Source organism: Manihot esculenta, chromosome 2 (genome assembly GCF_001659605.2).
Source record: "Manihot esculenta cultivar AM560-2 chromosome 2, M.esculenta_v8, whole genome shotgun sequence".
Taxonomy (NCBI): domain Eukaryota; kingdom Viridiplantae; phylum Streptophyta; class Magnoliopsida; order Malpighiales; family Euphorbiaceae; genus Manihot; species Manihot esculenta.
In genome coordinates, this window is record NC_035162.2 from 4,708,058 (window position 1) to 4,732,765 (window position 24,708).

General features: G+C 34.6%; 4 protein-coding genes across 9 annotated transcripts; 2 read left to right on the top strand and 2 right to left on the bottom strand.

Annotated features, from left to right (window-relative positions):
- Positions 1-1,100: 1,100 nt before the first annotated feature.
- Positions 1,101-17,204, bottom strand: LOC110609791 (F-box/kelch-repeat protein At5g15710). Of its 3 annotated transcripts, none has more exons than XM_043954017.1 (3): positions 15,410-17,204; positions 3,289-3,294; positions 1,101-1,251 (listed from the first exon to the last, which is right to left on the bottom strand). In XM_043954017.1, the coding sequence occupies exons 1-3, from the start codon at positions 16,633-16,635 to the stop codon at positions 1,203-1,205; spliced, it is 1,281 nt and encodes a 426-aa protein (XP_043809952.1). In that variant the 5' UTR covers positions 16,636-17,204; the 3' UTR covers positions 1,101-1,202. The 3 variants fall into 3 exon arrangements, with proteins under 3 accessions (XP_043809952.1, XP_043809951.1, XP_043809953.1); XM_043954016.1 differs by having other exon boundaries at positions 1,101-1,317; XM_043954018.1 differs by lacking the exon at positions 3,289-3,294 and adding an exon at positions 6,244-6,246.
- LOC110608583 (GDSL esterase/lipase 7) lies at positions 8,106-10,036 on the top strand. The gene is made up of 5 exons (XM_021747847.2): positions 8,106-8,420; positions 8,510-8,631; positions 8,876-9,124; positions 9,213-9,465; positions 9,554-10,036. The coding sequence occupies exons 1-5, from the start codon at positions 8,180-8,182 to the stop codon at positions 9,763-9,765; spliced, it is 1,077 nt and encodes a 358-aa protein (XP_021603539.1). The 5' UTR covers positions 8,106-8,179; the 3' UTR covers positions 9,766-10,036.
- On the bottom strand, positions 10,132-12,580 carry LOC110608584. Of its 2 annotated transcripts, none has more exons than XM_043954022.1 (4): positions 11,588-12,580; positions 11,234-11,488; positions 10,689-10,765; positions 10,132-10,613 (listed from the first exon to the last, which is right to left on the bottom strand). In XM_043954022.1, the coding sequence occupies exons 2-4, from the start codon at positions 11,331-11,333 to the stop codon at positions 10,326-10,328; spliced, it is 465 nt and encodes a 154-aa protein (XP_043809957.1). In that variant the 5' UTR covers positions 11,334-11,488; positions 11,588-12,580; the 3' UTR covers positions 10,132-10,325. The 2 variants fall into 2 exon arrangements, with proteins under 2 accessions (XP_043809957.1, XP_021603543.2); XM_021747851.2 differs by having other exon boundaries at positions 10,132-10,616; positions 11,588-12,573.
- A 2,783-nt stretch (positions 17,205-19,987) lies between the features above and the next one.
- Positions 19,988-24,406, top strand: LOC110603702 (alpha/beta hydrolase domain-containing protein 17B). 3 transcript variants are annotated; one of them, XM_043954020.1, is made up of 7 exons: positions 19,991-20,641; positions 20,759-20,795; positions 21,481-21,717; positions 21,824-21,871; positions 22,832-23,277; positions 23,397-23,507; positions 23,616-24,406. In XM_043954020.1, exons 1-6 carry the CDS (start codon positions 20,340-20,342, stop codon positions 23,467-23,469), a joined length of 1,143 nt encoding a protein of 380 aa, XP_043809955.1. In that variant the 5' UTR covers positions 19,991-20,339; the 3' UTR covers positions 23,470-23,507; positions 23,616-24,406. The 3 variants fall into 3 exon arrangements, with proteins under 3 accessions (XP_043809956.1, XP_043809955.1, XP_043809954.1); XM_043954019.1 differs by having other exon boundaries at positions 23,397-24,406; XM_043954021.1 differs by lacking the exon at positions 21,824-21,871 and having other exon boundaries at positions 19,988-20,641; positions 23,397-24,406.
- Positions 24,407-24,708: the final 302 nt, after the last annotated feature.

Here is a 24,708-nt window from a genome sequence, read left to right on the forward strand (position 1 = left end):
TACACCTTGAATGAAAAGCAAAACAGTTTTCTTCTTCCTTCTTTTCATGGTATCAGAGCGGGTTAGGGTTTACACTCTTTCTTGTCCTCTCTCCTAGAATCCGGTCGTCCTTCTTCAAAACAACACCTCTTCACACAAGATCCGGTTTATACGCCAGACAAATACCGTCGCCGATCTCACACCGACTTTGGGTTGCATGGGAAGCAAATCTAGTTGAAATTCCTCTCTTCTTTCAAAACGGCCACAAATTTTTCAGATCTAAAGTTTGTGCATCAAGATCTGTACCTAAAATCAACAGATCCTATCGATGATGGGGGAACGAGGAAACAACAGTAAAGAAGGCAAAAACACGGAGATGAAGGACAAAGTTCAAATCGCAACTCAGAATGTAACACCCCCTACCCGATTATTTAATTAATTGAGTCGGAGACATTACATTTGTAACAATTCTCTTATCTTTCCTTTACTTTGTATCATGAACATCATGACTCTTTTTTTTTTTTTTTTTTCCTGAAAATCCGGCAGAGTTTCCCCTAAAATATGGACTTAATTTCACCTGTAAAAAGTAATATCACACTTCTATCAATATCAACCTTAACCCCCAAACTTCTTTCAACATCAAAACAGTTTCAATTTCGATCAAACGCTTCATAACATTTCATTAATCTCAACACAGAAACTTATACTAATCATCCACATTTACACTAAAATTAAAATATTTAACTATATCTGTTTCAAACCATATTCAACTTTATCTCTAAAACCTTATGTACATGCCATATTTCCAAAATCAAGTTCATATAAAAATTTACAAAATATACCCCAATATAGATGATGATGTAACTCTGGCTGGGTTGATGCAGATCTTGATCTACTGCTCTTTGAATCTACAACCTGCGCGAGGAAAAATAAATTCCTACGCGCTAAGCAAATTGCTTAGTGGTGCTCAACTTTTTTTTTTTATATAAATAAAAATTTAAATCAAAATTCATGTAATAACAGTAATTCAAACAAACAAACAACAAATAACTATATAACAAATCATTTGAAATAAGCTAAATCATATTATTATTTTACATATATACATATTTTCATTTCACAATCTTTTCTTTTTCTTCATCATGTAAAAGGTTTTATTTTCTCTTAATACTTTTATTTATTTATTATTTTTCTGTTGGCCCCTATAAATTTAAATGGGACTGTTAAGTCAGATAAGGAAACTGTAACTGTAGGGCACAAAGTGCCAAATAACTGTATGTCTCAAAAGCCGAGTCTATGACTGTAGGATACCTCATTGTATCCCAAACATCCGTGTAACTGTAGTGCAGTACTGCAAGATCTGTATATGGCATGTCACACCCTTAAACTAACTCACAATTCCCACCAAACTTAATAGGGCCAGTCTTTAAATAATTTATACATTTAAACATGAGCCAAAAATTTCAATATAGTGTAACTTTTAATTTGTTAAACTATAATAATTTATCATATTACAACTCTGCCTTTAAACATTGTCATATCATGTAAATCTATTCATTTACTTCAACTACATAAATTACAAATTCATAATTTAATCCTTAATTAATTAACTATTATTCTTTTTATTATTATTATTTTTTTTAATATAATTTTTTTTTCCTATTTTTTTTCTATCACAATATACCTTATTTCATTTTTCTTTTTTTTAAATTTCTATTTTTTTATCTTCTATTTTAAACATCATATTTACACTATATCTCACTTTTCTTATCACTTTCATTTCTCTTTTTTTTTTTTTTTATTGTCACTATATCCACCCACATTATTTTTCTATCAAAGAACATAGAGTCATTTCATTATATCCATAAATTAAATTTTAGTTAAATTACATATAAATTTTAGAATTTTCTATCTATTAAATCTATTATTTCTCAAACTTTTATTATACAAATATAATTAATCTATTATTCACTTGGTCTACTTCTACTAGGATAGTAAAATTTCAAATAAAACCTAATTAATAAATTCTTGAATTGATTCAAATGGGGTTGAGCACAAACCTTAGAATTTCCAAAATATTCTACAAGCTTTACTTCTCTACTCTTCCTTTTCTTTCCCTTTGGAACTTCCACTTTTCCTTTCCACTTCTTTCTCATGAAAAAAAATAAACCAATAAATCACATTAATACACTATTTCTCATAAATATTCACATAAAATGATAAGAAATAACCCTACAACAAAAACCCCTAACATACCTTTCAAATTTCCAAACCCTTGGTTACTATTCACTCCCCTCTCACCCTTGAAATTTCTCTTTGATTTCCCTTCTTTTCTTCAAATTCTTCTTTGGAAAGGTGTTGGGAGAAGATGGGGAATTAATTGGAGGTGAAATTTTGAAGCAATTTTGGTATAGAAGAGAAAAGATGAAGAATGGAAATTTTTTTTGTGGTTCTCGGCAGAGGAAGGAGGAGAAAATGGAGGAGAAAATGGAGGAGAAAATGGAGGAAAAGAAATGAGTTTCTCTCTCTCTTCTAGCCTTTTCTTCTTTCTTCTTTTCTCTTTCTTTTTTTTTTTCTTTTTCTTTTCTTTTTCTTTTTTATTTGGTTGTGCCACTTGGCTTTAAATTAAAATTTAATTTTTCTATCTCTCTTTTTTTTTTTCTTATTCTTTAAATTTATTATTTCTTTATTTTTATTTTACTATCCTTATTATTATTATTATTATTTTTTTTTTTTTAGGATGTGACACAGAATCTTGGGGATCCTCTGACTCTTCAGTCTTCGGACCATCCAGGTATGGTTTTAGTGTCTGCTCCTCTAGTAGGGACAAACTTTAGATCCTGGTATAGAGCCATTAGGATAGCCCTAGGAGCCAAACAGAAACTCGAATTTATAAAGGGTACCGTTACAGTGCCTGATAAAGAGTCTAATTCGTATGAACAATGGAAGCGGTGTGACTTTATGGTCACATCCTGGATCTTGAACTCTATATCCAGAGAGTTGGTAGATGGTTTCATTTACACAGCCTCAGTCAGGGATCTCTAGCTTGAAATCACAGAAAGATTTGGTGAATGTAATGGCACTATGATCTATGAGCTGAGAAGGAAAATATCCTTGATATCTCAAGACAATGCCTCTGCATCTGTCTATTTCACAAAATTAAAGGGGCTTTGGGATGAATTGGGCTCAATGGAAACTCTTCCACCATGCACATGTGGTGCATCAAAGGCAATAGATGAGCTAAATAATAGAAATAGGTTAATGCAATTCCTTATGGGATTGAATGATGCCTACGAGACAGTTAGAGACCAGATCCTAGGCATGGATCCTTTGCCCTCTGTGAATAAAGCCTATTCTATGGTACTCAAATTTGAGTCTCAGAAGGACATTCTGGGAAGTATAAATGGGAACACTGAACCTTTAGTCTTGATGAATAGGACGCATAAACAATATCAAGGGAGGCAGAAAAGGCCTGACCAGAAAAAGGGACACTGTTCCTACTGTGACATGGATGGACATGTCAGAGAGGGTTGTTTCAAGCTAATAGGATACCCTGAATGGTTTAAAATAAAAACCAAAAATAATGGTCAATTCTCCAAAACAACCAGAACCATAGGCCATGACAAGAGAGTTGTGGCAGCTGTTGAAGCCCCTCCAAACAGAAAGGACACCCCCATTGACATGCCTGACACATCTACTCAAATAAATGACCTCAATATCATGCTGAGTTCCTTACAACAGGAGGTCAGCAAACTAATGAAAGGAAAGGCTGTACTCACAGCAAATACTCACCAATTTGATTACAGCAATGAATATGATTCAGATTCAGGTCCAGTCATCTTCGCAGGTACCTCTAACTCTAAAAATTTGTCTTATGCATCTTTCCATAAGCACTGTAATTGGGTCCTTGACACTGGTGCCACTGACCATATGTCTTCAAATCAATTAGTTTTTCAATCCTTAGACTTATTAAATAAGCCAGTTTCTGTTTACTTACCTGATGGTAATGCTGTGAAAGTTTGCTATACTGGTTCTATTATGCTTTCAGATTACATACACCTAAAAAATGTATTGTTTGTTCCAAAGTTCAATTATAATCTTCTTTCTGCTAGCAAGTTAATCAAAGACTGCAAGCTGAGTTGTCTCTTCCTTCCTACTTGTTGCATTATTCAGGACCCTCTGACTAAGCGCGTGGTTGCTGTGGGCAAGGAAGAGGCAGGGCTATACAAATTGAATCAGATGAGTTTTTTGCCTATTGAAATTGATAAACAATTGGGTGTTATTGTGAATACTATGCCTGAGTTGCAATCCTTTGTGAATACCACGCTTTCTACACATTCAGTAAATAAAGAAAGCCATACTTTCAGAACTGAATCTTGCATGTCTGCTGTTCATATTCTTAACTGGCATGATAGATTAGGACATGCATCTCTTGGGAAATTAAAACATATTGCAATGTTTCAACACACTGAGAATATTCCCTTACACTGTCAAACCTGTCCTCAGGCTAAGCAAGCCAGACTGCCCTTTCCCCTTAGCAACACTATTGCTAAGAAGCCTTTTGATATACTTCACATAGATATTTGGGGACCATATAACATAGAAAGTGTCACAGGTGCCAAATACTTCTTAACTCTAGTTGATGACCACACTAGAGCAACCTGGACTTTCTTGATGCATCTTAAGAGTCAAACTGTTCATATCTTATCTACCTTTCTGAATATGGTGCACAATCACTTTAACACCACTGTTAAGATAATAAGAACAAATAATGGATGCGAATTTCTTAGTAATGAATGCTCCAAATTACTAAATCAAAGAGGTATCATTCACCAAAGATCTTGTCCTCACACCCCTCAACAAAATGGCATTGTCGAAAGAAAGCACAGACACCTCTTAGACACAGCTAGAGCCATCAAAATTCACTCTCATGCGCCTCAGATCTTTTGGTCTGAATGCATCCTTACTGCCACCTACATAATAAACAGACTCCCTATGGCCCAATTTGGTTGGCAGACCCCTTATGAGCGCCTCTATGGGCATGCCCCTGATTATTCTCATATGAAAAAGTTTGGCTGCCTCTGTTTTGCAACCAAAACCACTCCTCATAAAGATAAGTTTGGCAGCAAGTCAATCAAGGCTGCCTTCATTGGTTATGCCAACAATCACAAGGCTTACAAACTATATGATCTCTCTACTGGTACTATATTTGTTAGCCGTGATGTTGTTTTTTATGAACATGTTTTTCCTTTCAGCACACCACCTGAACAAACCCCTGTGATGATACCTATTCCTATACATGATCCAGAATCTGCCCCACCTCCACCTTCTCCTCCCTCTCAGCTTCCCAACTCTCCTGGCCTTCGCAGGTCTTCCCGAACTATTAAACCTCCTTCTTGGCTAGAGGACTTTGTTGCTTCAGCCACCACTACTGCTTCCCCTTCCCTCTCACCCATCTGTCTTACACCTTCCTACCAAACCTATGTTCTGAATGTTTCCCATATCCCTGAACCAACTACCTACAATCAGGCATCCCAAAACATTAATTGGATTAATGCAATGCAACATGAATTGCATGCACTTGAACAAAATAACACCTGGACCCTTACAACCCTCCCTCAAGGCAAGAAAGCCATAGGTTGTAAATGGGTCTACAAAGTCAAATGTAAACCAAATGGTGACATTGATAGATTCAAAGCTCGGCTGGTGGCCAAGGGCTACAATCAAATTGAAGGTCTTGATTATAAAGACCGTTTCTCTCCTGTTGCCAAACTGGCTACTGTTCGGATTCTGATAGCCCTTGCCACTCATAAACAGTGGGCTGTGTTTCAACTTGACATAAACAATACCTTCTTACATGGCACTTTAGATGAAGAAGTTTATATGCATCCTCCCCAGGGGTATAATAAGGCCTTGCCAGGGCAAGTCTGTCTCCTCAAAAGGTCTCTGTATGGCCTTAAACAGGCCTCTAGACAATGGAACCTTGAATTCACAAGCTATCTAAAATCTCTCGGTTTCACTCAGTCTGCTCATGATTATTGTCTCTTTGTTAAAAGCACTACTGATTCTTTTCTAGCTTTATTAATATATGTGGATGACATTCTTCTTACTGGTACCTCTCTTGTTGCTATGACTGAGATCAAACATGCCTTACACTCTAAGTTCACCATTAAAGATTTGGGATTTCTCAAATATTTTCTTGGCCTTGAAGTGGCCCGATCCTCTACTGCCACTCTTTTAAGCCAAACGAAGTACATCTCTGACATCCTGAAGGATGCTGGCATGCAATCATGCAAACCAGTCCCCTTCCCTTTACCTAAAGGCTTGAAATTGTCTCTGGATACAGGAGATATTTTGCCTGATCCCCATGTTTACAGGCGCTTGATTGGGAGGCTTCTTTATGTCAATCTCACCAGGCCTGACCTCAGTTATGCTGTCCAGCATCTGAGCCAATTCATGCATCAACCCCGCAAGCCTCATTGGGAGGCTGCTATGCATGTCCTTCGATACTTGAAAGGCACTCTTCATCAAGGCCTGTGCTTCCCTGTTAGTACCACTATGCCTCTCACAGCTTACTGTGACTCTGATTGGGCCGCCTGCCCCTTCTCCAGAAAGTCACTTACTGGGTTCTGCATCTTCTTTGGCTCGTCATTGGTTTCCTGGAAAACCAAGAAACAGCCCACTGTTTCAAAATCCTCCGCTGAAGCGGAATATCGTGCCATGGCCAGTACTGTTTGTGAATTATTATGGATTTCTTATATTCTTCAAGACTTACAGGTACCTATTCAGCTGCCAATCTCCCTCCACTGTGACAACAAGGCTGCCTTGCACATTGCCGCTAACCCGGTGTTTCACGAACGAACCAAACACATTGCCATCGATTGTCACATTGTCCGTGAGCAATTTCAACGCGGTTTCATCTGTCCTTCTCATGTCTCCACCACGGCTCAGCTCGCAGACCTGCTCACCAAACCGTTATCTTCAGATCACCATCACCAGCTGTGTTCCAAGTTGCCCCTAGTTTCCATCCCAGTTCCAACTTGCAGGGGGCGTGTAGAGAATACAGGATAACTGATGTTTTATTATATTGTATTATTGTGTTTATGTTCCTGGGTCATATGGGTATAATTGTCATCTGTAAGGGTAAAGATGGATTTTTACTTCTTTATTTGCTCTCACGTGTTACAGGTCATGTGACCTGTGGGATTATGTAACAGATCACAGGGATAACATTTTCTTTGTACGATTCATTACACCTTGAATGAAAAGCAAAACAGTTTTCTTCTTCCTTCTTTTCGGGCCTCATCCTTCTTCTTTATTCTTATGTTGCATTTTACTTTTAATTTAGAAAGAAACAAAAGCCAAAGCGAGAGGAAATGTGGGAAACCGACAACAGAGTATGAAAAAGGAATTATGCCATGCATGAGTCGGTGACACTTCAACAAATTATATATATATATATATTTTTTAAAATTCATAATTGATTTGCGATATGTATACGTATATGAAATAACTAACGTGTAATCTAATTTATTCGATTTTTTGAATCCAGCCCATCAAATTAATAAGCCAATCAATTTCTTCCTGCTATATTTTTTCCTTCCTTTCTAATCTAATTGATAATAAATTGTTTGGCAATGACGACGAGTGAATTACAAAAAATTGCTAAATAATCTATCTGGCACAAGATTTGAATCTCAGTTCTTCTCCTAATGATTGAAAGATATGATCAGATTACAAACGTAAAATAATTAATGCATGCATGGGGCTGGCTGATCATCATTTATTAATTCACCCATTAATGAGTATCAGCTTCATATCCTATTTTCCTTTCACATACACAAGGAAGAAAAGCATAAAAAGATTTTTTTCTTATAAAAAAAAAATTCTTTCCAGAAATAGCAAGCTGTAGTTTCAGCCACGTATTGCTTCGAAATAAATAAATTGGTGCAATTTTTTCTCCTCTTTCGTAATCGTTATAAAGTATCTAAATCATTCAAACGCTTCCTTCTGAAATGGAGAATAAGGGCCTAATAGTAATTTACCATTTAATTAAAGTGCCCCAAATATGTATAGGTCATCAGCCTGTTTTTGCTGACTATATAAAGTGAAGGTCCAGTTGCCATTTCACATTTTCCTTCACACGAAGAAAGCAAGCAAGCACACTCAATGAGTTTCACATAAAAAGGCCAGTCCTAGTATGCAGGACATTCAGACAATGAGGAAGCTGATTTTGGTGTTGGTTTTGTTCCATCTGGAAACGAGTTACTGTGTGCCGCTTGTACCAGCACTTTATGTGTTTGGAGATTCCTTGTTTGATAGTGGTAATAACAATCTCTTGCCAACCTTTGCCAAAGCTAATTTCTTTCCTTACGGTCTCAATTTTGCTAAAGGAGTTACAGGACGATTCACCAATGGCAGAACTCTTCCTGATTTTATTGGTACTGTTATTTTTTTCTTTCTCTTTTTAACTTTCTTGGAGAAAATATATCCTGTAAATTAATCTTAACAACATTTTAACTCGCTGTAGCTGAATTCCTGAGGCTACCATATCCTCCTCCGTATCTCAGCGTTAGGACATCCGCTCCACTTACTGGTCTGAATTTTGCATCTGGAGCTTGTGGCATTCTACCACAAACCGGGACCGTTTTGGTAATCGATTTTAATTTTTTTTTTTTATTACAGTATTCTATGTATCGAGTTTTTCAGTAAATTAATCTTAACAACATTTTTTTCGTGTTTGTAGACAGCAAAAATTGGACGTGAGATAATTAATATTCTACCTAAATTCCTAAGCCTAATCTGCTCCAATTTCCAACATATCAACCCACCATGAATTTAAATATAAATATATTTTTTATATAAGTAATTTAATTGGTTGCTACTATTTTTGCAGGGAAAATGCTTGAATTTGGAAGAACAGATCAATTTATTTCAAGCTATTGTTAAGTTAGAGCTACCAAAACACTTGAAAAGCACCATAGAGATTTCAAATCACTTAGCCAAGTCTATATACGTATTTTCTATAGGCAGCAATGACTATATCAACAACTACCTTCAGAAAGCAATTTACGACTCCAGCCGAAAGTATACTCCTCAAGAGTTTGCAAACCTCCTCTTGTCTAAACTCTCTCTGAGTTTTGAGGTAAATAAATCAACAAGGATTCTTTTCTTAATAATTATTTAATTTCAATTGGTCCGTCTCATTACGTATTACACATAAATATCAACAGAGGTTGTACAAGTTAGGAGCTAGGAAGATTGTAATGTTCGAGATCGGTCCTATCGGATGCATCCCATCGATTGCCAAGAAAAATAGAAAGAATGGAAAATGTGATGAAGAATCCAACCATTTAGTCTCCTTTTTCAACAACAGACTTGCTGGAGTGCTTCAAAATTTGACATCTAATCTCCATGGATCCATGTTCGTTTATGGCCATGTCAATTGGCTAGGCTACGATGCCATTATAAATCCTTCTAGATATGGTACTGATTCTCTAGCTTTCTTCATTTTTATCCCAATTGGAAGTATTTATTAATTGGGTTTCCTTTATTATTGATTAATTTTATGCAGGGTTAGTTGATTCAAGCAATCCTTGTTGCAAGACTTGGGGCAATGGGACTTCTGCCTGCATTCCATTGATACCACCTTGTCTTAATCCAAATAAACATTATTTTTTTGATGCTTATCATCTCACTGAAACCGTATGTTCTGTTATAGCGTCTCGTTGTATCAAAGACAAATCAGTCTGTTCTCCGACGATAACTGAGATTTTGTTGAAATAGCAAAAGCAAGGCGGTGTGCTTCAGGATTCGGTTTTTGTTGTGCTGAATGCTCACATACGTGTCGAAGAATTTCTTTGTTTATGTGCTTATTGCTCTTCATGTGTTTCCAGGTGTCTTCTGGTTGCCCAAGTGTCTTTATTTTGGCTTAGTGGGTTTTGGTTTCAGTTTTTTTTTTTTTTTTTCCCTTGTTTGCTCGTGGAAGAGTTGTAAGTTTTATCTTCTTATTTCTTATTCAATAAAATATATAAATAAAGGCTAAACTTGTTCAAATTTTTAATAGATATTTAGAAAGTCTATAAGTGCCACGCTAAAAGAGTGTCTTACTGTTCGTTTCCTTGCTTTTTCATGTGTAATTGATAACATCATGGGAAAAACAAAAATATATATATTGTCAGGCTAAGAAAAAAAAAACATTTCCTTTTAATTTCCTATGCTTGCTATTGTCAAAATAGTGGTATCTCCTACGTGGGTTCAGGGACTTCACTTCCTATTAGGCGAGCAAAATTGTGAGCCAAAAAACCCATATACCTAGCTAGGGTTTAAGATACACTCCTAATATCTCAATGAATAGGCACATGATTGTTGATTGGTGGCTTGCGGCGAGGCCTATCCATTCCCCTGTAATCTTTCGTCATCAGGTTCACTATCTCTTTAGTTGCCTCGAGAAGCCTCTGCGTTTCACCTTTTGGAGCTATTGCTTGAGTTTGATGAGAGAGTTGCTTGTCAGGTAGTGAAAGATTTTCCAAGCTGGCTTTGGTCAGCAATTTCTTGGATTCTTGATGAAAGTGCTTGGGATTGGTGTTCCAGTTGTCTGACTTTTGTGTCTTTGGCTTCAAATTGTTCACATTCTTCTGGGTGTGCAAAAATATTAGGTCATTTTTTGGTTGAATATGCATTACTAAAATAAAATTAAGTATTCATACCTGCAGCTCATTCAAATTCAAATACTGGGCTTGTGATCCTTGAAGAGACTTGACTACTGAAGCATGATTCTGTTCTCCTGCATAGATAAATTCAGACTTATCCAGGGTGGAGCCAACATTCATGTACGGATCACATGCCCCATCTTCCATAATTTAGTGCAAAAAGCTTAAACAATGCTGGTAATTTCACATGGATAAGCAGTGAATGTATTGTATATATAGCAATCTGCAAGTAAAACGCAAGAACCTTAGGCAAAAGCTGGATTAGATTCCCTGAAGCTTCAACTTTGTGCAGTAGAATATCTACACATGATCTGTAGTGTACATCTAAAAGGCTCAAGGACAGACACAAGGGATCTTATCCATCATGATGACTCAGTTATTCTTAGGAGAATGGTGTTTAGGTCCATGATAATCATCACCAAAAGCTACAAAATCTGCCTCTTTCAACTCCTTCTTAAGACTAGGGTTTTCAGATTTATATTTTGCTCTAATAAAATCACCCTTTACTTGAAAGCTATATTTGATATCAGAGCAGTTTGCACCTGAAGTATCTTTCTTAAATTTTCTCCTCATCAGGACTTCATGAGCTCCCATTTTCCTTCCTCCAAGCTTCCTTGTGCAGCTGGCAACAAGTTCCTGCATTTTGCTCAATTGATCAGTACCCAACAAAAAAAGTAGCAAAACTTAATTACGCCATAAGAGAATCAAGAAAGCTTCGGTATAGCATGAAAACAATACCTTCATAGCAGATACAGTATCTTCAGGCACAACAAGCTTATCTTTATCCATTTCCCAGTCTGCATAATCAAAGATCAAATCCATTAATCTTCTTTTCTTTGCCCCTTTTTTTGCTTAATTTCTTATTTATTAATCACCTTGATAAGAAAGAAACATACCTTGCTGATGAGCATGTGCATAAGAACAATCTCTAAGGACATTCACAATGAAGAGAAGCCCAAGTGCTAATCTTATAGCCATTTTTTTATGATTATTTCTTTTCTTGGCTGTGTTTCATCAACTGCAAAAAGAGAGGAGACTAGCAGAAACATAAAGTGGGTTTTATAGAGTGTTTGAAACCCAAGTCAAACCTAGGGTTCCGACACCTAGCTTCCTGTCCTGCATTAAAATAAATATTACTTCCCGACACTACATGCAGAACTGGGAAAACTCAAATGTTCAAAAAATATAAATATAAAAATTAATTATGAACGATGTTTTCAAAAGTTTGAACGTGGTCTAATGTGTTATTGAACCATGAGGCATGCCACTAGATTAATATTTCATAGAGAAATGTGGATATTTGTGCCTATATGCAACCAAGCATTTGCAAAGGAAAATTGCAGCGATTTTTTTGGTTTGAATGCTAATTAATTATTAGGTCAAGAGGCTTGTTGGGCATTAATCGTAGTGATTTTCTCTAAGTTAGCGGTAGAGAACTTCTTGGATTATCTGCTCAGTAGAACACAAATTAAACACACACACATGCACAGAAGCAAAAAGAATGTGAAAAAACAAATAATGGAATCTGTTTTTCCATTGGATACCCCATTGGCATAGAGGCAATTGGCTCCCAGCTGAGCCAAGAAAATACACATTTTTTCCTCTTGTTTGAAGGCATTGGAATCTTTCTATTTAGCATCTGTCTCACCATGTTCATATATGCAAGAAAAAATCTTTCTGTTTTTAGCAGCTGATGGAATAGTTAATGGAGGCTGAGATGCATAAGGAAATTAAGCTATTTGTGAACAAAGATTGTTTGTCATCACATAGTATAGAAATGTCAAATCTTGATCTGGTGATTGGACTCTGCATGCTCATGTGGGATATATTCCGCTTATTTTGGCCTGGTCATGCCCAGAAACAGTGTATGTGGGATTAGTTTGAAATTTATTTACATTTTATTGACTTCTCTAATAATTAAAGATTGCATTTTTTTTTATCCTTTTCGAAAATATATATTAGAGTTACAGAAATATATAATTAGTACTAATAAATTTAGAACTCATTAATATTAAATTTTATATTAAATTATAAAATACCATATGCTATTATATATATATAAACAAACAATTGTTTGATGGTTTCTCAAGTTTCACATAAAACGACAAGAAACAAATTCAACATATGTAGAGCAAACTCAAACCCAATTTCAAAGACTTGAGATTCTAAAAGAGAAGTGTTCAAAATAAGCAAGCGATGGATGTTGTCATAAAGGAAAAATTTTCAGAAGGAGAGATCTGGGGATGGAAAAAATAAATAAAATAAAGCAGTACCATATTGAAAAGTAGAGGAGGAGAAGAAGAGGGTGATGGTAGTTCCCAAAAAGACTAGGCATGCATATGCATAAGCATCAAATTGAGAGCTTGAGGGAACATGATCAAGTGATTACTGCATGGATTTACTAAATCTAATTATATTAATCTTTTAACAGTAATTAATCAGTGCTGAAGTTTAGAACAAGAGGGCTTGTCCTCCCTTGGGAAGAGTGTGATTTTGCTTGCAAGAGTCGGTTCAAATATTTAGTCCTCAGAACTCAGGAGCTCCATTCTCAAGATAACAAAAAAGCTGTTGGTTTCAGCAATTCGTTAGTTTGATTAAACTTTTGTGAGTTTTTTAACTAGGAAATTAACCCTTTCAACTTTATGGAAATCTCTCTGAACCTTCATTTTTTTTCTCTTTTTTAAAAAAATCTTTCAGTGTCCATATGCTTGCCATCGAGACAGAGGGCAATAGAAACAAAATTTAAATGACCCCAAAATCATAAGCTTCCAATTAATTTATAGTCTTACTCTTGCCAGCCAAACAGAGAAACGTTTGGTAAAACACTTTCACTCTTTGGAACCTTCTCAAAATAAATATGATCTCTGCTTTTCTGTTTCAACCCTTTTATCTGTTGGTATCAAATTCATGTAATTTGAAATTCGTAAATATATATGTTTATACTCAGGAAGTTCTGAGGCCAAAATGCATTACTATGGCACTCTTTGGACAGACATGGAGCATTTTAAAGTTATTAAATTGGTATACATGTGGGTTGGCAGTCGGCTAGTCTCTTGCCTGGAAGACTGAACTAATCGTCTATGCATTACTAAAAGAGGGCATTACATTCTCTTAACGAGTTGTGATTTTATATCAAAATTTCGGGTTTAAATCAAACATGGCAAAAGAGATTCTAGTCAATTATCAACCTTTTTTCCCAAAACCCAGAAGAGCACATTTTGATGCAGCAGCGCTCACTATCAATAATTATCATCAATGCAACATATATCAGTGTGGAGAAGTTGGAGATACAGTTGAACAACGCGATTGTGTCAAAATTTAAGAAATCCTATTGCTCGTGTACGGCAATGCAACACAGAAAATAAAACTCTCTGCTTTACTATATGACGAAAACATTGGATAGGATGATATCGCCAGCAAATAATGCAAGCATCAACTTGAAGATTACAGAAGAAAATTTATTTGATAAAAAGTAAGATCCTAATCCATCTAACGACTGTCTATCACACAAATGCATATTCCAAAACCACCCTGTTGCCATTCTGGCAAAATGTACCTAGAAGAAGAATATCAAGGAGTTAAAAACAATAAATTATAAGAAATTTTAAGAATTTCTCTATATGCTATCCCTTTCCTACTTTCAGATCAATCATAATTTGTACCCCGAGTCGCAAAGTCAAGAACCTGTAAACAGAAGTTTCACACCACAACCCAACACATAAAGCAAGAACATAAAACAGGTCTTGAAGGTGAATGCTTAAGGAAAAACTGTTAAAATCTTAAGGGGACTAATATGAATCCCTCAAGATAATCAAGTCAATAAATGCTCCATACAAGGTCAATGAGCAAACATTTAGATTAAAAAAAAAAAAAAAAAGAGCATTCCTCATATGCAAAGTATCCTGTCAACATGTCCTCCCATTTTTAAGAAATCATACCCATGACTGCAAAAAATACAGAACCAAGTGGAATTTGAATGATGCTCAGGCAAAATTAACGCCCAAAATGATGGAATCTAGGCAAGATTTTAAAATAAAAAAAAAAAATCAATTTATAACAGAAAGTACACCAAATATCAAAAACACAATGAGGAAAGTAACCATATCATTTAAGCTGGGATCTACATTAGCACGATGAAAACAAATTAATGAGCAAGGATATTACAAAGTTCAAGTTGCACAATTTTCAAGTGATAAACATTTTCAGAAAATGTACATACACAGGAAAGGGGCCAACAAACAAAAATCTTCTTACAATTTATCAAGATATCATTATCTATTAAGCACATTTCTTAACAAGCCCATTCCTCATCAAGTGATCAGAGTCTAGAGTAGTCAGTTCATAAGCATCACAAAGCCTTGGTTCCAGGTGATTCGTATGCAGGACCTGGCCTCGGTAGTGGAGTGACATCAACAACAACGCATTTGAAAATCTTGCTTTGCTAACATGCTTCCTAGTGTTGCACCAATAATGCCAATCCGATGTGCAAAATTAAGGCATACATTTGTTAGTAGGCCAGGGAAGAGAACCCTTACAAAAGTGCAAGAGAGAGAAGAGGGACAGATGCAGAGAGCACAAATCAAAGATTACACCGCAACTCTCTCATGATTCTCTGAATAACACGTGAATGACAGAAGCCTCAAACCACAAAATTGCCATCTTAGCAAATGGAAGCATCAAACCTTGGCTCATAGAAACAGACCTGGCTGTTATATGACTGAAGAGCACATCCAGCGATCCAAGACCAAGCCTTCCTATCTACATCATACAGAAGGCCCTTTCCTTGGTTCCAAGATGTGAAGCAGATCAAGTTATCCTGTCCAAAGCACTCAAATCTCTCAGCTGATAACCTCAACAGAGCACGAAAGTACTTTGGTGGCATCCTACTGATCTCCACCCACATAATCTTTTCATGATCCAATTCCCAAATTCTCATACTTTGAAGAGTACTGTAAAGGCCAATTCTTCCCACTAGAAACAGACGCTTCTGAGTGCCAGCCACCAGATAGCCATCCAACAAAGACCGTGGGAACTTGGCTGGAATATGTTCCCAGTAACCTGTGTCAAGCCGATACATCATCAGACCAAGTGGTGAAAGAGTTTCCAGATACAATCTGGAGTCACAATATGCCATCTTTGAAGAACACAGATTGACTGCAGGCATAATTTGGTGGAGCGACCATCTTCCAAGCTTTGAATCATAAACTTCAGTGGGCAATGACTTATCACCATAAATATCACTGGTGGCTATAACTTTAAACGACCTATCCACTCTATCAACAACCAATATCAGCTGCCTTTGTTGATTATAATGCATACTTGGCAATGTTCTCCAAGTTTGAGTGAGAGGATTACAAACTAAAGTTTTGAAAGTTAGACCGTCAAGCCCAGAAAAGCAAACGAGGCCCCCTGAAGAACCAACCAACCAAAATGCCCACTGTGGTAAAAAAGTGAAAGGAATCCTGTACCATGTTTTCAAAGGCAAGCTAAAAACTGAGCATTGTGGTATCTGTGAGTTTTTCCAAAATGTCAAAAGACAAGGACCATGAGATGGCACTTGCGAATGAAATTTAAGAAAACTGCCGTCCTGAAGAATGGAATTCCATCTTTTACAAACTGAACGGAGACGAAATATCATAAAAGGAGGAACCCTGGCCAAAATCTCATTCAGTAGATCCTCGGGCAACATTGCCCATATGTTATCCTCCATTTGAACATCAGGGTGAACAGCTTTACCAAATGTTGCTGCTGTTTCCTCATCTAAACCACGAGGTTTGGTCTTAACTGCCTTCTGCCGAGAAGGACTGGTATTTCTCGATCCAACACGGCCCAAGGGGCTTGTATTCCTCGACCCACCAACCCTAATAGGTGACACTTGCCTAGGACAAGCATCATCATCGCGTAAAACAGAAACAGATTCGGATGATTCTCCAACACCATTCATATCTATAAATTCTCAAAACCCTAGCCCACCCAAAAGCAATAAGGTCTTAAAACCCTAACTGCCACGTGAGAAGCCTTACCTAAATCGAAATGCAAGATGCAGTCTAAAACCACAGCAAAAGATTAAAAATTTTAAGCCAAAATGATGATTTTAGGCATCAAGTAAGAAAACCCATTAACCAGACACCACAGTTCCACGAGTGAAACAAAATCCTCTGCAGCTCAGATGACATTTCAGATGAAAAAAATATCCCCAATATGCAGGGAGATCCGAAATAAACGATCTTCCAGACGAAAAATCGATTGAAATAAAAAGAAGCAAATATACTGAGCAGAGATCAATGTGTGAATACAAAGACGGAAGCTTGATGGCGACTTACAAATTGTTTTCCTTTTTCTTCAAGAATTATCAAATCCCTTGGTGAGAAACACCTGTCAGAGCTTAAAGAAGTAAAAAATTCTGGCATAGATATGAGAGAGGAGCCTAACCTCAAAGGCTCAAGAGGTAATTGCTTGGTTTACTTTGTCACCATTTGGATTTTGGGAAGTACATGAACACAAAAAACGAAATTTATTTAAAAAAAAAAAAAAAAAAACAGAAGCTTTTGTGGGTGTAATCTGGCTAGAGCCGTTTCGGTCTGGTTTCGGATGAAAATGCTGGTTTGAGCATCACAGTTTTAACTAGTTTAGATTCGAAAATGACTTTAGTTTCTAATAATTTCAATTTCAATTTCAAAATTTTAATAAAATTCAATTAATTTAAAAATTAGTAAAAATTTTAAAAGATAATTTTTTATTTTAGCTAAATGAATAAATTAAAAAATTTAGCTCGAAAATGAAAAATTGAACTCATCTTTTTTATTTTGATCTGAAATAACAAATAAGAACTTAAGTCTAAAAAATTATTTTACTCTAAATTGGACTGAAATTTAAAAAATTTTGAATTAATTAAAGAATTAATAATAAATTATAAGTCGAATATATATAATAAATTAAGAATGAAATTAAATATTTTTATATTTTAATATAAAATCTTTCAACTTTTATTGGTAAATAATTAAGAATTGATGCACACTTGCCTAGTCAATTGGGCATTTGACCCATAATTTTCCTTTATTTTTTTTAAATCAGGGGTGTATCGGTAATTTGAATTTGTAAGATTAAAATCCTATAAAGATAATATTTCAAAAAATTAAAATTTATTCTGTAAATATTTAATTTTTAATTAATAATAATTAATTTTATTAATTAATTCTGTCTTAATTTAGTGGATAATGATATAATATTAATACGAGAGATTCGGTTCGGTTCGAGTCTCCATAACTCTAATCCCCTACTAAAAAGTTAATTTTATTGAACGGTGACTTCTAAATTACTTTATTGACAATAAAAAAACTATTTATACTTTTTATGGAAATTTTATATTTTTTAAAAAAATATAAATATAATATTTGTATTATAATTTTGTAAAAATAAATGTCATAATATATATTTTTGTAAAAATAATTATTCTATGAAAAATTATTAAAATAATAAAAATAATGACATTTTTAAAGATATAAATATATTAATATTTTTAAAATACAAAATAATAATACCTTTTGTATATAATATAATATAATAAAATATTATTTTAATTAATAAATAATGTTATCAATTTAATATAATTTTAATTACGTTCATTCTTTTTCATAATTTTTATTGATTTTTCTTTTTTATATATATTAACAAGAATAATTTTTTTATTAATTTTTTAATTATATTTATTTTAAATATAGTAAATTTTATTAAAAAATATTTTAAATATTTATTTATAAAAAATAATAATTAATAAAATTTTATTTTAAAAATATAATATAATATAATATAATTATAACAGTCTATTTATATATTATAATAATATAAAAAGTTGAATAATAATTTAGAAATTAATAAAAAAAATGTACAAAAACAGAGTGAGTATTAATTTATATAAAAATATATTTATATTTTAAAATATAAATATGTCCGTGGCGTACACCAAGCAATAAAAAGCTTTTTTTTTTGGCCAATAAGAAAAATAAATTTTAAAATGGTAAAATATAATAAAATTTACAATAAGAATTGAAAAAAGAAATGAAATTACAAGACAATCCATCCGATAGCAATAATATGCACAAGTAAAGCTTAATCACATTATTAGTCTAATAATTAATTTCGAGCAATAAAAAATTTATATAATAAAGATTATAAATTAAGTTTATTTGGAATTTAGAAAAAAGTTTAGTGGTTGATTATTGAGAGAGAAAAAAAGTTATTTGCATCGTTTGGACGATTTTGTATTAGCCTGTAAAAAAGAATATTATGATTGGATCAAAAGGAAAATATAAAGGAAAAAATTAAAAAGATAAAATTAGAAAATAAAATTTTGTTGTTATAATTAAATAAAAAAGCGGAAGATAAAAGAAGAGAATTGTAACATATAAAGTATAAAAATATATTCCCATTTCAAAAAAAATATATATATATTTATAATTTTAAAAGTTTTTCCCATTTTCTCTTAATTAAATAAAATAATAAAATATAAATTTGTTTCTTTTTTTAAACTCTATTTGTTTTAAAAAAATAATTTGTATTATAGAAAATATTTTTCTAAAAAATAATTTATTTTTTTATTATTTAATTTTAATTAAAAAATAAAATATATTAAACATTTATATAAAAATTTTAATAAGATATTTAAAATATGAAAATTATTTTAAAAAATAGTTTAAAATTAAATATTTTTTAAAAAATTAAACATTTATATAAATATTTTTTTAAAATAAAAAATATTTTTTAAAAAATAATTTAACCTTGTTTCTAATAAAAAAGTATTTTTTATTAATTAAATTTTTAAATTTTTAAATATTAAAAAAATTTAAAAATATTTTCTATAAAATAAATGAGCTTTAATTTTTTATTTTCAAATTTTTTCCTCAATCCAACTATAAGGACTGGGACGAAAAGAAAAAAATGTGTTAGGGGGGAAAAACAAGAGGCGATGCCATTGGAAACATCCACAAACTGTCATTCTCCAACACCGTTAAAATTGGTCAAAGAAGGAAACGACGCGTACGATGCCATACACGTCTTATTACCACTTATCCAATATCCAGCTTTTTTTTTAATTTTATAAAGCGAAATCACAACAAATTGCAATTATTATTTATTTTCAAACATAAAACGCCAAATTTTATCGAAACTATCCTTTTATTTCTTTATTTATTACATCTGGCACCAGGAGGCAGGTCCTACACTGGCCCCTACCTCAACCCCATCTCCCCTACAGAGACACGTGTCTTCTTACCATAACATCCCAATCAAAGCGATAAAAAACTTCAAAAAACAAGTTTAAAACGTTAGTGTTACTGCTAGATCATAGCACACGTGCTCTCTTCCTTTTCTTCGCCGGAATGTCCTCTTCTCTATGTCCTCCGCTCCTCCCTTGCTTTCCCTCCCTTGCCTTTACTTCACTTCTTCGCTGGAGCTTAAAATCTGCAAACCCTAGCAACGGAATTAATTAAATTTTCCTTCGGTTTCTTTCATCGTTTTTGTTCCCCCAAATAAACGTTGGGAAGCCACCGGTCTCTCTCTCTCTAGCTTCTTCTTCCTCTTCTTCTTCTATTGGGTTTCTGTTATGCGGTAATTTGGTTTAGCATTTTGCATTTTGTGGTATTTTCGGGGATGGGGGCGGTATCGTCAACAATGGCGGCAAAGTTCGCTTTTTTCCCGCCGAGTCCGCCTTCTTACCAGTTGGCGATGGATGGCGCGACTGGGAAGCTAATGATGGTGGAATTGGGGACAAGGGAAAATGTAGATGTTTTGAAGTTGGATACCAAGAGAGGGAATAGAGTGGTGGCGGTGTATATTAAGAACCCTGCGGCTTCATTGACTGTGCTCTACTCCCATGGCAACGCGGCCGATCTGGGGCAGATGTTTGATTTGTTTAATGAACTCAGCTTGCATCTACGGGTCAACTTGATGGGGTTAGTCTCAGTTCACTGCACATCCGCAACCATTTTTTTTTGTTAAAAAGGGGAAAAGATGTAGTATTGTCTGGGCATGTTTTTTAAAATTTTAAGTACTTGCTGGTTTGTACGCAGGTACGATTACAGTGGGTATGGACAGTCCAGTGGGAAGGTATGTATACATATATATTTTCACCATTCTTTCTTTCTTTGTTCGCTTTGATTCGTCCCCCTGCTGAGAAAATATGGCTGGAAGGGAGCACATATGCTTTCTCGTTCCCTTTTTTAAATTATTTTCTTAAAAAAAAAAAACGCCTTTTGGTGTCTGTGAAAAGGGAAGGAAACCAAAGGAAGAAAATTTAAAATTTTGTTTTCATTATTTTTTCCCCTTCTACTGACTTAAAGGTTTGCAAAGATCAACTTAAATGCTTGTATTAAGTGCTGTCGTGTTTGATGAGTTTGAAGAAGTGTTGTTTCCTTTGTGGCTTGCCTTTTATAATAAAGAATGGAGCAGTAGATTTGGTCCCAAATTTTTTTCATTTAAGCGTACAAGTGCTTTTATTTAGTTACTTGATTGGTTGGAATTTTCCTAAACTATATAGATGCTTATCCACCGAGTATACTTGGTTTACCGGTTATGGAATCTAAAACACTATTTTGCTTAGCTCTCAGTTTCTTCGCAGTTGACTTGGTATCTTGGCAACCAAAAGGAGTGTCAGATTCATTTTTAATGGCCTATCTCAATTTCAAGGAACTGCAAATGGACTAATGAATTTTTTCTTTTTAAGTTTTATGCTTTGGCGCTGTTAGAAGGTAGCTTAACCTTCTGTTCTTTCTTCCTCAATCATTTTGGACAGCCAACTGAGCAGAATACTTATGCTGACATAGAAGCTGCATATAGGTGCCTTGAAGAGAGATATGGGGTGAAGGAAGAGGATATCATCTTGTATGGACAATCAGTTGGAAGTGGACCTACTCTAGATTTAGCAGCCCGGTTAATAAAATTGAGAGCAGTGGTTCTACATAGTCCAATTGCATCTGGCCTTCGGGTCATGTATCCTGTGAAGCGAACGTATTGGTTTGATATATATAAGGTACCTATTTTTGTTTTAAGTGCTCAACTGCAGGGTGTTGATTTGCTATTTCCAATATTTGAAAACATTAACTATGTTAATGGTGCTACGCTATTATATTGTGCAGAATGTTGATAAAATACCAATGGTGAATTGTCCAGTATTGGTAATCCACGTAAGTAATTTTCTTTCTTTTTCTTTTTAAAGAAACTGAGGTTGATGGCTATTTCTAAAGTATGGCTTGCTAATGTAATGCTTTAATTTCCCTTTCCCTCACCCAAATTTCATGGGAAATCATTGAGAAAATAAGAGCAGCAGCAAATATCAAAGGAAAAACTTGAGCTTTATATGTGTCATCACATGCAATTAAGAATATGAGGTATTGAAGTTGATAACTTGGATCTAAATAGCATATAGGTGTAGATAAATCTTTTAAACTAATAAACTCAGCTTAATCTTACCGAGAATGCAGCAAAACTGAAAAAACAATTATCTTTTTTGCAACTTCTTTTTGACATTATAATAAGGTTGCGTTTTGCAATGGTTTGGGCAAGATGAATTGCCACAATGACAATGAGAGATGATGAGTAGACCCATTAGGGAAATGCATTCTGCGTGCAAATGTGTCTATTTTAATTGATCTTCATTTTCAACTGTAAACATTATTTGTCAGCTAATGAATGTTTAGTTAGTAACATTACATTTGTTAGAGTAGGTAGCTTGAGATTAGTGTTGTGGAATATCAAGGGTGATACCCAAAATCCAATCAACTAAACATGTGAATAAACATTAATTCCCCATAAAACTACCTATTTAATGCATTCATTCTAAGGCTTAAAATTATTCAAAGGGTCACCTGGTTGTCAATTTAGTATTATGTGAACCTTATATATACTTGACTTTTACTACATTTAGTGTACAACTGATAATTTGTGCATCAGATGATATCTTTTGATGAGATTCTTAATGTTTTAAGATTCTGGTATATATGCTCATTTTAGCTGGCAGCTGCATGATAAACAGTGAGCTTCTTTCTTCATGAACCAGTTAAAGCATCATAATTTACCAAAAATACTTTATAAATTTTCAGGTTTTTGCTTAACTGCTGAGCAGTTTTTTTGCCTCTCGCTTGCAGGGAACTGCTGATGATGTTGTAGATTGGTCGCATGGTAAGCAGCTTTGGGACCTCTGCAAAGAGAAATATGAACCATTATGGGTGAAGGGAGGAAATCATTGTGACTTGGAGCTTTATCCGCAATACATCAAACATCTCAAGAAGTTCATATCAGCCATTGAGAGATCATCACATCTTAGAAAGGGATCTGTGCCGGTCACAGATCAAGCAGAGAATCCACGGAAGAGCACAGATTGTAGAGAGGCTTCTAGGGCAAACATGGATCAAAGGGAGAAGTTTAGACATAATATTGAACAAAGAGAAAAGCCCAGGATAAGCACAGACTGCAGAGAGAAATCAAGAACCAGCACTGATAGGAGACAGAAATCAAGAAAGAGTGTGGATCAGCCTGAGAAAGAGAATCATGTCTTGGACCAGCCTGAGAAAGCAAGGAATAGCATTGATCGGTAAGTTGGCTATCTATCCCCTCCCCCCCCACCCCCCCACCCCCCTCTCTTCAATTCTAGCCTACCTTCGCATTCCTTTTTGTACCTAATGTGGTGGTACATGTCAATTGTGGTGGCAGCTTTGGCTACATGATAAGATCAGTTAGATTGTGCAATATTGATTGTTTCAAGCCCACCTCTACAGCTCTCTGAACAGAAAAAAGACTAAATCCAAGGATTCACTGATTCAGGTTACAATTATTTGATGGGGTTGTTGGTGTTGTTTTTATATAGGAAATTACTTTAACCAGTCAAATTTGTCTCCACTCTCACCTCACTCATCGTGTGTGTGTTTCTAGCGTTTGAATGCTTTCAAATTCATCTGGGAACCTGGCTCGTGTTGCAAAGGAACAGATCTTGGCAGTTTCAGTATGCAAAATCTAGAAAAGCTTTTGCTTTAGTTATTTGTGTTTTTTGTTGAGACGGGATAGAGTATGCAGGGGGTTGAACCCCAGAACCTTTCCTCGTGATGCAGCCGGCAAGCAACTTTCTTCTCAACATATTCTGGAAGAAACATTTTCTAGAGACTTCGCTTTCTCCAGCCCCCTGTTGGGAGATACTCACTAGTTCTCTATACGTGATCCGGATCCATGGACCGTACCATCGTCATAGTCGCAGAATGGGGGGGGAAGAAGAATAATTTTCACTTTCACCAAAGTGATGGGAAGATGTGTGTAAAAGGACCGGTTCAAGTTGTTGAGCAGGGCAGGGCTCCTTGGCACAGTGTCGGAGATTAACAGGGCGTTTGTACTAGCATAATGTCTTGATCTTTCCTGCATGAATGTCGACTGGTCATTTGCTATTAAACCTCTGCTTTCTGTCTAACACTCTTATGAGAACTAAGTATAGAGATTCAAGGTGTTAACGAAGTTATGATTCGACTCTGGGAAGCAAAAGCAAATATTTTCTTATAAATTCCTTCTCGCATTCTATATAAATGAAAGTTTTATGTAAAAAGAATTAGCCAAAGAGGACAAGTAATTTACATCTTACTAATTAAATGTAATCACATTAGTATAGTCTCGGGACCAAAAACAATGACCAACTTCTTTCCCAATAATAAGATTTAAATTACTTTTTTTATTGTATTTATTCACTTTCTTTCATATTCTGATTGTATTTATGAGTTAATTGTTTTTGAAACTCAATAAAGTTTACATTTTTATTAAAAAAAAAAAGAGTTTAAAATGATTTGATTTTTTTTTATATTAATTAAAATTATTTATCCATGTAAATTCAGGTGCATAAGATTTAATCTGGGTTGAGCTTTAAATTTAAAACTGGGCCTAACTTAGGGCATCGAGCCAGGCCCGGCGTTATATTAATTTTGTCTTGTATCTTGCATATAAGCCCTCAAAATATTTACAATTTGTAAAATTGCCCCTCAGTCTC

Coding starts and splice junctions, on each gene's coding strand:
- LOC110609791 (XM_043954016.1), bottom strand. CDS start 16,635: ATGAATGGTGTTGGAGAATCATCCGAATCTGTTTCTGTTTTACGCGAT.
- LOC110603702 (XM_043954019.1), top strand. CDS start 20,340: ATGGGGGCGGTATCGTCAACAATGGCGGCAAAGTTCGCTTTTTTCCCG. Junction 20,642..20,758: donor CTACGGGTCAACTTGATGGG/GTTAGTCTCAGT, acceptor GTTTGTACGCAG/GTACGATTACAGTGGGTATG. Junction 21,718..21,823: donor ATTGGTTTGATATATATAAG/GTACCTATTTTT, acceptor TATATTGTGCAG/AATGTTGATAAAATACCAAT.
- LOC110608584 (XM_021747851.2), bottom strand. CDS start 11,333: ATGCAGGAACTTGTTGCCAGCTGCACAAGGAAGCTTGGAGGAAGGAAA. Junction 10,766..11,233: donor ATTTAAGAAAGATACTTCAG/GTGCAAACTGCT, acceptor TTATCTATGCAG/GAGAACAGAATCATGCTTCA. Junction 10,617..10,688: donor TGAATTTGAATGAGCTGCAG/GTATGAATACTT, acceptor TTGCACACCCAG/AAGAATGTGAACAATTTGAA.
- LOC110608583 (XM_021747847.2), top strand. CDS start 8,180: ATGCAGGACATTCAGACAATGAGGAAGCTGATTTTGGTGTTGGTTTTG. Junction 8,421..8,509: donor AACTCTTCCTGATTTTATTG/GTACTGTTATTT, acceptor AACTCGCTGTAG/CTGAATTCCTGAGGCTACCA. Junction 8,632..8,875: donor CACAAACCGGGACCGTTTTG/GTAATCGATTTT, acceptor CTATTTTTGCAG/GGAAAATGCTTGAATTTGGA.